At 40.4% G+C, this 12,430-nt stretch overlaps 2 protein-coding genes across 2 annotated transcripts; one reads left to right on the forward strand and one right to left on the reverse strand.

The window, feature by feature from the left end:
* Positions 1-1,736: 1,736 nt before the first annotated feature.
* On the reverse strand, positions 1,737-5,458 carry fbxo5 (F-box protein 5). The gene is made up of 6 exons (XM_037124975.1): positions 5,301-5,458; positions 3,931-4,568; positions 3,541-3,711; positions 3,030-3,120; positions 2,700-2,918; positions 1,737-2,456 (listed from the first exon to the last, which is right to left on the reverse strand). Exons 2-6 carry the CDS (start codon positions 4,542-4,544, stop codon positions 2,196-2,198), a joined length of 1,356 nt encoding a protein of 451 aa, XP_036980870.1. The 5' UTR covers positions 4,545-4,568; positions 5,301-5,458; the 3' UTR covers positions 1,737-2,195.
* A 1,473-nt stretch (positions 5,459-6,931) lies between these two features.
* On the forward strand, positions 6,932-12,321 carry mtrf1l (mitochondrial translational release factor 1-like). Its single transcript, XM_037123270.1, has 8 exons — positions 6,932-8,022; positions 8,226-8,305; positions 8,412-8,516; positions 8,881-8,959; positions 9,690-9,853; positions 10,155-10,272; positions 10,807-10,943; positions 11,242-12,321. The coding sequence occupies exons 1-8, from the start codon at positions 7,614-7,616 to the stop codon at positions 11,452-11,454; spliced, it is 1,305 nt and encodes a 434-aa protein (XP_036979165.1). The 5' UTR covers positions 6,932-7,613; the 3' UTR covers positions 11,455-12,321.
* The last annotated feature ends 109 nt before the right edge of the window (positions 12,322-12,430 follow it).

The following is a 12,430-nucleotide window of genomic DNA, read 5'->3' on the forward strand; positions in this document are numbered from 1 at the left end:
AAGATGATTTTACACTGCGAAAGGTCTCTCTTTTCTGTCTTTTCTCTCCCTTAAAATCAAAGGCAACTCTAAATAAATCTGGTGATTTGCAGAGAAACACTACGATTTGCTTTGACATGAAAAATCACAAGTCGGTTGAAATTTAAGTGCCATCAAAGAAACATCATAAATCATTCTGAAGGACACCAAAAGTACTCTCTGAGTGCAGGATGAATAATATAACAAAAGAGTGACATAATAAACACAATGTGAGACAATCTGAGAGTTTAAAGTGTTCTAGTTACAAGACGGAAATTGATGCAGCAGAGGAAGAGTAGTTAAGTTTAATGTTAGACTTTCAAAAATCGTTTTAATACCAGATGCAAAGTAATGAAATATGAAAGTATGATGGAAATCCAGCAGGGACGATGTGACCTTGACTCGTTTATCATCACATTGTTGTTCAGTCTTTCCCAGTAGTATATAAATTCATCATCATATGTATGTATTTGACTAATTGTTTGGAAATGAATATGACCACTACTGTGATACTGTTTTTATGCAGTCTGTTGTATAAAGACAGTTAATTGTATCATAGTATGCAGCAGGGAAAACCTTACTTTCAGGTTTTGCTCTGAAACAAGCAAGTCATAGTGAGGAGAGACTCGGTCACAGATGAGGAGCTTGAGAGGAAGGAATCAATGGCGCCCTCTGGTGAAGAACATCAAGACCTGCAAGTCACTGACATTTTAGATAAGCTAACCATATTTCATTCATATTACATCTAGATATATTAGAAACAAAAAACTGAATTTGGGAATGGGCGACACAAACAATAAAACTGTGTTCCCATTTGCAGGACAGAATAAGAAAGCTCCAAAAGCTTGTTCCTCTCCATGTAATAATTAAAATCACTGGCAATGGTTTGGCACAGAGCAACAAATAATGACCTCAAACTGCCATGATTAAGTGGTGAATACATTTAAATGCGCAGGCTGTCTGTTTACTGTCAAAGTCAAAGATTTTCAACCATATCACATAAATAGTATTATTCCCCTACAAGCCCCTAGTAGAAAAGTTAAATACTGTAATGTTGTGTGACAAGTGCAGCCTTAGCACGACGACGGTGAGGCCATTAGAGATCACCACTATGACCTGCATGAGATGTGTTTATTTACTTTTCCCCAACTATGTGTCTCAAGTGACAAGTCACAGGTTTATCAATTTCTCTATTTTTTTTCCACACAGCACAACAGATTTTTCTTCATCATGAACCACATTAAAAATATTGTGAACTGCAGAAATTATTCAAGCGCCCAAGTTTTGCTGACCACATGTTCTATGTATTTGTGCAAAAAAAAAACCAAAACAAATGTATCCAAGTTTGATAAACTTGAGTTTGTTCTGTCGTCTTATTGGTCCTTAAAGTGCAAAGACAACATACTTACAAAAGAAAGAACTATGAAATTAACCTTGTCGTATTTAGTTATATCATTAAGAGTTTGATTTAAAATCTAACGCATTTTCATTTTCTCTTTATGTTTTTTCAAATAAACCACCATCAGGTTGAACAAAATTCAAATCAAGTCAAAGTAAATTACTTATTTGTTCCTTCTAATGAAAAGAAAAGAAACTCATCTTCATGTAACTGCTTCAGTGACTGATGGATGCGGAATCTGTTGTCTCTACAAACCGAAGTTGAGTCTGCAGTCAGCTCTGGGATAAATGCAGCGGTGAAGAACAACAAGAACACAAGATAGGTTTTATGAAACGTCTATTTACAGAAAATACAAATACAGCACATATGAACATTTTAAGACCTCCAGAGGATCAACATTTATTAAAAAACGTTTACAAAACTATTTAAAATACAATAACTATACATCCATTTCATTTTAAAATAAAAATAAAACTTTACAATTTAAAGCCTATTAGACTGCATTTCTCTTTTTTTGGCACGTTTGTCGCTCACAGACGACAAGGGTTTTAGCCAGATGGCACTTTCTGGTTGATTGTCCCAGCAGTGTTTCATCAAGTGCGTCAGTCAGCTGATTCGGTCAGACAGAGCCAGAGTTCAGCGTGTAACAGAGTTTTAGTGCCACGGTGCACAAACATCCCTTCCAGTTCCAGCTTGTATAAAAACATTCCCTGCTGACAGAGCTGACAAGGCCCGCCCAGTTAAAAGAGCCAGTGAGTAAAACCTCAGTTTAGCTCCGTCACAGGCGCCTAATGCTCCTTTTGCTGCGAGCGCTGCCTGGTATGATTGGTGTGGTCTTGGTGGAGGAGAAGTGGGATCGGGGCTGCACTACTCTGCAGGGGGTCGAGCCGTGGTAGGACTCCTGGCAGATGGTGCAGAAGTCAAAGAGGCAGCTTGGGCGTGAACATTTGGCCCTCTGAACCTCGGTGGTATGTGTTGCTGGTGACCCGCAGCGTCTGCAGGGTCGCAAAGACTCATGCTGCTTCAGATTGCTGGCGGCCTATGTGGAAGAACAAACACATACAGGTTTGTTAAAGTCCAAACAATGAAATGTAATTTTTCTTGATATAGTATAAGTTACTATCTTTGGGTTTTGGACACTTAGTTAAACAAAACAAAATACACAAAATGTTTGTGGCCATGAAGACCTTACAAAATAACATCTAAGGACCTGCAGACACTCTGCTGGTAAAATCAGCAGATTAAACTGATGATGAAAATCTCGATCTGTACCAACGCTCACCTGCATGTATTCATTGAAGCGTGTGCTGTTGGGTGTACCGCTCTTCTGAGCAGGGAGCGTCCGTCTGTTGACCTTGCAGCTTGGGGTGGATGAGGAAGAGGATAAAGATGATTGAGTGCTTGAGGAGGCCAGGGTCTGCATGCAGGACAGCACCACCCTCGACACGGCCACATCTCTTGTCAGGCCACCTGCACTTTGTCTCAGAGAGCTCCTTGACTCCTGAAGAAGAAGAATAATGTTACCAGTTAGAACATGAAAGTCAAAGGCATAAAAAGTTCTACAACATCTCAGCTTGTGTTTATTTTGTGTGGGTCTGTGTGCGTTCCTCACCCTGAGTGCGTACTCTGCTTGTTGACACCTGTTCAGAGCTGCTGTATCATCACAGATGATCTTCCTCCACGTCCTGCTCACTTTCTTACAGCTGTGAGGTGAGAAAATGTGAACACATGATGAATATCAAAAGAAAAATATAAACTATAGAAATAAAGAATTACTGACGTGTATTTCTTCATTTAATTTCTCTCTGATCCATCATAGTTTGTATCATTGTTCAAAAGGGTCTGGTCTTTATCTTAACTCACACAAAACAGGTTTCTGCGATCGCCTATGATAAGACAAAAACTAACTAGTATTTATTTCTGATGTAAACCAACTGCCTTACTTATTTCCTTGAAGATACAAATTAGTCTTATAGTTGACAGCAGTTGCTTGCTCTGTTCGGTATTCAGCAGATTGATAAAACACAGTTCAACATCTTGTAACAGAATCAAGACTGACAGTGGTTATTCATTCCATGTAGGTATGAACCCACCCACCACATAGTGAAGGATTTGTATATTACCTAATGAGGTCCATGTCTCCCAGCAGGGACAGAATGTTCGTCAGGATGCTTCTCATGTTCCTGGACAGGAGAGATGAAAACATGTCGACGTATTCGCAGCCCATCTGGCCTCCAATCACCCGATCCAACAGATGATCCTCTGCTACCTTTGTGATGATGCTCCAGTCATACCTGAGACAGGAAGACAATTTCAATTTATTTACTGAAAATGTCAGAGTAACACAAGTTTGAACATATAATAAAAACTGAGAACCAAATTTTAACTTAAAAATACAGGGTACATCCATGTGTGACCAATTGCTGTGTAGGCACAGGCAACAATTTTACAACAGGGGGAAGGAAAAGATGTGGTACCAGCTATTACATCACAATATGCGATTGTATTCCTACCTCTTATTCTTCTTATAGCTCTTTGCAAGCTCTTCACACACAGCCTGCTGGAACTTCAGTATCGGCAGGTTGTTGTGACGATCCGATGGGGTGGATGACAGCGAGTATGCTGCTGCTCTCGTCCTATGACAAACCGCAGGAGAGGAAGATGTCACCAGAGACGCTGGATGGCCTGAGTTCTTCCTCCCTTGACATTTAGAGGGAGATTTCTTTAGTAATATTGTCTTTTCTTGATGTGCAGCAGCAGGTGTGGGTTTTTCCTGCATGTGGTCATCCTCTTCACTTCCGTGGTAATCATCAATCTGACTGTTGTGCAGAGAAAGATAGCCGCTGTCCTCAAACCCTTCATCCAGAGTCCCATCATGCTCCCTGCTGGAGCTGTTTTCCTTGTTGTGCACCGCTCTGGTGTTGTCATTGAGAGAAAACAACACCGTGGTCACCGCTACCGACGGACACTGGGGTTTGATTGGGTTGGGCTCTTTTACAGGGGAAGCTTTGAGGTGAAGCACCCTGGACTCTGCACCAGCCACAGAAGCAGGGCTTTTCTCCAGATTACTGGCCATGGCAGCCTTGTAGTGAGGGCATTTCATGGTGACCTCCTTGGAGTGGAACATACACACTGTGCAATATGTAGATTTCTAGACAAGAAGGAGACAAATGGGGAGAATGTGTCAGGTTTCGAATGTGACTGTCAAGCCTGCGCAGCAAAATGGCTTCCCTCATGGAAGATAACTTAGCTACCTCTAAACGGAGATACCTACGTTTTGTGACATGAAATAAAGGAATAACACACAACGAGACTGACGTTAAACTGTTAACATTGACACTGAGTATAGTTAGAAAGTCCTCCGCCAAATATTTTGCAAATCAAATGGTCGATTTTGGCGCGATGCAGATTTGGCGGTGAGGTTGCAGTGACGTAAAGATACTCGGACAAGCGACATCGGTTTGCAGCCTTTAGGTTAAAATCATACAACTGTGTTTTAGGATAAGGAACATGTCGGGATATAATCTGTTAAACAGGTGAATCTTCCACGTTAGATACCCGCTGTTAGCATTACTGATCTGACTTTACGCGCGTACAGTGGCTGTGTGGAAAGTAACTTCAAACTACGAAGCAAGTTTGTCAGCTCTTAGGCAACTAAATACAGCAGTCAAATATTAGTATACAATATCCGGAAATTCATAATAGTGTAGGTTTGTATTGTTAGTCGACATTTAATTTCCCAAGCCAGTCGACTGACCGGCAGCTAACGCTAACTATCCCAGCTAGTACCCCGCCAAGCTAACATCGATCACAAAACATTATAGTGCACGTAGATAAACGTTTGTCGTTCGGAGGCTGGAAGATGTGAAGTGGAGCCTCTTACCTTTGCTTATATCGTTATCCAAAGCAGACTCTTGCTTCCCTCCTTTTGGCCGCTGAGCTAACTCTCGACTGACGCCCGCTCCGCAAAAGTTAAATACTCCTCAACTGAAAAATCCGCCAGTGGCTCCCTCGTATTTGAAATCCGTGCACAAAAGGCGCAAACCAATCGGAGCGAAGTGGGTGCTTGTCCCTTTAAAACATCAACCAATGGGAGCGGACGTTGACTGTGTTAGACGTCAGCGCGCAGTCGACGTATTTCCGCTGGTAATTTCCCATCTGACGTGAAACGCGGATGAAAATGGCCTCTTCACGGTAGCTTACAGTGGTCAGAGTTTATATAAACTGAGTTATAGCTACAGAACCGACGTATCTGAAGTCGGCATACCTCAGCCGAATTGAACATTAGGCTACATCATACTATAAACAGGTATATTGGTTGTAGTAGTGGACGTGAAATACTAAACAAATCTAAAAAATCTCTTAACTTTAATATTGCTAAAGGAGCTCATGTTTAAAGTACCCTATTTGTTTTCAAATGTGAAATAAACTTTTACATTATTGAGATAGCGAGTGTATATTTATTATACAGTGTCAAATTTTTCAGGCTATTCACTGTTTTTGAGTGGTGTGTTCATAAAAGTGGCTATAAGGGAAACTTACAAATGTGTTAGGCAAGAAATACCACATTTCCCCCACAGAACCCAGTTTCAGGTTGCATCACACTTTTCGGTTGTATCAAGAAAAAACTAAGGTGACCCAAGTAACAACTACTAGCTGACAAGAAAACACGAAAAGGGCGACTTCAGTTCTGACAGGAATCCCACTGTTTGTTAAAAAAAAAAAAAAAGAGGGAGCTTAAAGCCTTTTCATTCACAGGACAGTTCTGTTCACACGTCTGCTTGGGATGTGTGAATGGCTCCTTCATAGAAACCAGACATGGTGGAAGTTGCAGGATGGGGCAGTTAAGATACAGGCCTTTATTTGTTTCACATTAAACCTTTTCACTTTAATTCTATGATCTGTGTTATCCAGTCAAGGCAAAGACAACCAGACAACTCAACAATCCTAACTCAAGTCACTGAAAGGGAAGACAAGAAAACTATTTGAGGCCTGTGACAGACAAGTAGAGACAGAAAATGTGTGAAGTTGTGTATGTAGAGGTGAGGAGGAAGCCCTTTTGAACCCCATAGCTTAACACCTTTGCACCCTGGAGTGCATAATGCTAATTAAATGATGATCCCAGCATCAATCCTATTTTCAGTTCAAGGTCCATTTACAATTCCACACACATTTTAATTACAACTTCAAGGCAGCACAGGCAAAGTGGTATGCACCAGTGAAACAAGATATCAGCTCAGATGCGATCTACAATTACCACGCAGATATTTCAAATTTGAGGGATTCATACATGGCACACAGGTAAGTTATGCTCTATGAATACATTAATATAAACATCTAATTTACAATCTTATATACATTTCATAGCATACAATTTATAGTCTCATCTTAATCTCATCTGAATCACATTTTAATCTGTCCTTTTCAAGTAACCGCATAACAGCCCCTGATTTTAGTTTGTTGCGAGGTGTAAAACTCATGCCTGGGGAAACGGCTGTAATTTTGTCCGCAGAAGAAGATGTCTTACTCACTGCGCATGCGTACCATATTCAACATGTCTGCGCCCAGCAGCAAGGTGGTAAAGGAACAGTATTTTTCTAATAAGCATTAACAACATGTAACTCGACAGTTTTTAGATAATTTATGAATTAAACCTGTTTCGTAAGAGCCACGCCGATATTTAAGATAACTGGAAAACCCTAACGGAAACAACTGAACGTTTGTTATTTGATTTCAAGATTACATAAAGTGAGTTGTTTACTTTTTTAAACGCACGCATTTTGTTACGTAGGTTGAAATCCAAACCTTAATCGCAACAACACAAGGTAGCGGTTCATTTAGGCCACCATTTAAAGAAAAATAATTAATTATCAGGTTGGGCTGTGGTTGTCGTCGTCTGTTTAATTCCCCTGAAATATCGTTACCTTAATCTTCAACAGAATATAGCGCTGCTGGTCACGCCGCTTTCAAGAATGACTTTGTTGGATACATAACACGGCTTAATCAAGCAACCCCAGGCACCCTTATTCTTATTAGAAATAAAAACGTATACAATTCTAACATTTTTGAATGAAGTTTGGCGGCATGTTTGTTCCGGACTAGAGAGGAACATGTTCCAGAGGCAAGTCATATCGGGATCCGGGGTTTTTCCAATTTTTTTGCCACAGTGAATCTTCTGAAGACATATGCTTATAAGATGGCTTACAGAAGAGCCCTAAACCTTCTTCCGAGAGGAAAGCAGTGCATGTTTAGTGTTTTCCAGAAGCCACCAATGGGCATCAGTCAAACTCTTAGATTCCACATTAATAATCAGTGTAGCAGAACAAGAAATCTTCACACTGCTACACCACTGATGGTGGCCAAGTTACTGTCGGTGGAGGAGCTTTTTGCCATGAGGTCTCTGCAGGGATACCTGAAGAAGATGGAGACGGAGTACAGTGAATGTTTGAGAGTGGTCAACAGCAGTGAGACAAGGGAGCAGTACAGTGAAGACGAACTGAGGGCCAAGAGGACCAAAGCGTCCCTGCTGGCTCCTCTCATCCAGAGCATCAGAGAGCTCGAGGCCAAACAAAAAGACGTCGCTGAGACTGAGATGCTCATGAAAGGTTAGTCTTCTCTGCTGCTGCCACAGAAAGACGACAGAAAAAAAGTTTGAATAGTTTGAATAGTTTGAATATCTCTGATTCAAAACCCACAGTCCCATTTATTTGTTGATGGCTGATGGCTGACAATTTTATATTGTCTCAGTGTATATATTATCTTATCGAATAACCCTTGTTCACTGTGTGTCTTTTGTTTTTCCTCATAGATGAAGACCCAGCTCTGCGAGAACTGGCAGAGCTGGAAAGAGAAAGCTGTTTGCAAGATATCCAAGATCTTAGTCAAAAGGTAAAACTGTGACACATATTTTGGTCCTTTACTGTGTGTGCTGTTCTTCACACATCACATCTGTCTTGTTAATCTTCATTTAAATAAACCTGCTTTCACCGATCAGATCCTGGATCTGTTGATCCCTGAGGAGGACGCAGAGATGAACGACCTCGTCCTGGAGGTTACAGCTGGTGTTGGGGGTCAGGAGGCCATGCTGTTCACTGCTGAGGTCTGGAAGTATTTATATATAAGTTTAATTATTTTAGACTGTTCTTGTTGAGATTGTAGACTTTAAAATAAAACCTTAAGAAGAAATTAACAGCACATTTATTTAGAAAGAGAAGTGTAAATACAGCTTATTATACAGTAGACACAATTACAAATTCAGGATCCATGAACACTGTAAATGACAGAAAACCAGGAAGGAATATGTATAAGTCTCTGTCTTACAGATATGCCATTAAATTTGACATCAGAAGGATCCTTGAAATAATAAAGGAAATAGGGTTACCATAAAAGAAACAAAAACAAAAACCCTACATCATTTTCTGTGTATTAACAAATTGACTTGTAATGTCTCCTCTCTGCTGAAGGTTTTTGACATGTACCAGGGCTACGCTCAGTACCACGGCTGGTCCTTTGACCTCCTGGAGCACATGACCAGCGACATAGGTTAGTGGACACCGACGCTTGTAATTCCCTTGTAATTACAGCCAGTTTTAAGGGTCTCAAACAGCAGCATCACAGACAATTTTCCCCCCAACACTTTTCAATTTTCACCTCCATTGAATCGGTGTGGCAACATCATGAAACCATGCCAAATAAAACTGTTACTGGCTCAATGTGTGGCTTTTCTTACTTGAGACAAAATAAAGCATGTCAATTATGCAGCTATCATGTTTTATCCTAATTAAAGGAATCAGGATTAATCTGTTAAGAGAGCTTGATTACTTGCTTTTCCTCTGGATTACCGGGTCATGTAAACGCATTGGAAACATCATAGAGTGAACTCAATGTCATCTGATGTTTCTACATAAGAACAATGGTGAGTGATGAGTAACAAACCGCGAGTGACTATAAGTATGGATGAAATAGTTGGACAGAGCTGTGTATGTCAGCTGAAAAATGCCAACCCCTCCGGTTTTGTACCTTTCAACCACTATTGCAGTGAGTGACATTAAACACTAGGGGGAGCCCATCTACTGTTGTTAACCTGCATTTAATGTCAGCAGAAGAAGTGGCACATTTAGCACATTTTTAAGGAAATGTAAATATTTCTACAAACACTTAAACATGTTAAGGCCCCTCACTTTGAGATAAACATTTGAAATAACTGCACGTCACTGCTAGCATTTGGCTGTAATATTCCTTTATTGGTTGTTAATTATTTACTCACAACCAGGTGGACTACGTCACGCCTCGGCCAGCATCAGTGGCCCTCAGTGCTACAAGAGGATGAAGTTTGAGGCCGGAGTCCATCGAGTTCAGAGGGTTCCCAAGACTGAAAAACAGGGCAGAATGCACACCAGCACCATGACCGTAGCTGTGCTGCCCCAACCCACTGAGGTAGAACTTTACATGGTGGATGGATTGTATGACCACTGGGTTATAGTGTAATTGATGTATGTTATGTAACTATTTCCTTATTGCTTTTAAAACAACTTTTTTTGTTTCCTCAGAAATGATCACAGATCATGTAAATAAACAGTTCAACATCTTTTTTCAGGGCTTGTTTCTCTTTTTAATATTGTTTCTCTAACACTAGTTTTGTAATGCAGGGAGGTCTTTTGGAGTAGATTTGTTCTTTTGCTCATCAGATGTCAATTTAGATGTAAGCGAATTATGAGCGTTGCTTTTGTCTTGTCAGATTTCTTTCACGATTAACCCGAAGGACCTGAGGATAGAAACTAAGAGAGCGAGTGGAGCTGGAGGTCAACATGTCAACACCACAGACAGCGCAGTCAGAATGGTCCATCTGCCAACAGGTAAATAAAGCTAGACAAAAAGTTACAGTTCTATTCACTGACACTGCTGTTAATACATGTACGTGTGTGTGAGTGTGACCTAAGTTTAAGTTTCTTCAACAATGGAAACTCCTTCTTCTTCCTCCCATGACATTTCCTGAATGTTTAGCTGTTAAAAAAAACGGCATGTTTGTGTTCATACACTTGGGACTTATTGATTGATTGAAACCAGATTAGCAACATATATCATTTAATACCAAACAAATAAACCATTCCAACTTTTTTCAAGCTTTAGAAACAAAAGTATCCAACATAAAAGCAGTGCACCAAAATATTTAGTGATACGACTGTTGTTTCTTCACAACAAGAGGTTCTGTTTATGTTGCTGTAAGTAGTTTTTTGTAACAATTGAGCGTAACTATCAGAGGAAGATTAAGAAGCTTTTTAGTGCTGTCTGCCTGCATGGGTCTGTCTTTCACTTAAGACTAATGAGTCAAATGATTACATGGTAAATGGGATGGCCACATAAAAAGAGTGTGTGTGTGTGTTTGTCAGGTGTGGTTGCAGAGTGCCAGCAGGAACGGTCCCAGCTGAAGAACAGGGAGAAAGCCATGCAGGCACTGAGAGCAAAACTGTACAGCATGAAGCTGGAGGAGGCGACCAGCAAACGCTACAACCAGCGTAAAGTACAGGTGAGATATATGCACCATAATGGAAATCTACAGGTGGAGGTAATCAAATATAATATATAAAATACAGGTGTGACAAGGGGTTTAGTTCCAGAATATTGGTAGCATTTATATTTGAAAGATTGAAGACTGAATTTCAGTGCCAAGTAATGTCAGTAAAACCAAAAGCATTCAAAATAAAGGTAAAATGTAAAGTATAGCATGAAAATTAAGAATGTAAGGGAACTTTTTTACAACCCCTGGATAAGAAAAAATAAAAGCACAGATTTTTCATTCCCATCTCCTCTTTCTCCTCCTTCAGATTGGCACCAGAGGCAGATCAGAGAAGATTCGAACCTATAACTTCGCCCAGGACCGAGTAACAGACCACCGGATCGGCATGACTGTGCACGACATCAAGAGCTTCCTGCTGGGAGAGGATCTGCTGGAGGAGATGAACTCGTCTCTGCAGGAGTTCTCCAACCAGGAGGTGCTCATGGAACTGCTAGAAGAAAGCAACCAGGACAGCTCATGAGTCTGAGGAACAAGGCTCATGAATGAATGGAAACTTGTTGCTATGTGTCCGAGCAGAGAACTAACTGTAATAGTGGTCATTTCTACTCTGCAGGAAAAAAACGAGGAAAAGGGCAATGATGGATTGTACGATTGACTGAGTCTTAATATTATCTGTCCATCGAAAAAACAAACAAACAAAAAAACGGACATTTTAGCCTCCATATGCATGACCAACATTGAAAAGTAGCTAATAAAAGACTCCACTGTTTCCAAGTATTCAGTCAGAAACAACGTGATTAATTCATTTAAAATAAGTGGTGTATGTGCACTGCCTCACCGTGAAGAGCCGCAAACTCATGCAGACTCTGTGGCCAGAAGTATGTGGACACTCAAACATTACACTCATGTAATTGTTAAACTTTTCATTCAAAAACACTGGGCATCAATTTGTGGCTGTAAAAGTCTCCACTCCTCTGAGAAAGAAACGGGAAGGATTTTGGAACCTGGCTGCATGAATTTGCTCCCATTCAACCATAAGGGTAGTAGTGAGGTGATGCACTGATGTTGTCTGATAAGGCCTGGGTCACAGCTCGCTCACATTTCATCCCAGAGGTGTTGGATAAGGTTGAGTTCGGGGCTTCCTTCCACACCAAACTGGAGAAAACATTTCTTTATGCTAATTTTGTTTGTAGGGGCGTTTTGATTACTTGAGTCGCCCACTTACAAGTAGGTGGCGTGTGGAAATGGTAAAGAGCAAAACTGAAACTGCATAATGACTATTTTTATGATACTTGGTGATTGTTTTTTTTGTGTGTGTTTGTGTTTTTTAAACGATTTATTGTTTGCTGCTTTTTGTCATTTGAGAGTAAATGAAGAGTGTCTGGGATTTGTATGGTTGGTTGGTCAAAAGAAGCAACTGATGATGTCACTTTGGTCTCTGTGAACTTGTTGAGGAGCATTTTTTATTTACGTATTTCTTATTTTTACATTTTATA

Source organism: Acanthopagrus latus, chromosome 15 (assembly GCF_904848185.1).
Source record: "Acanthopagrus latus isolate v.2019 chromosome 15, fAcaLat1.1, whole genome shotgun sequence".
Classification (NCBI taxonomy): Eukaryota; Metazoa; Chordata; class Actinopteri; order Spariformes; family Sparidae; genus Acanthopagrus; species Acanthopagrus latus.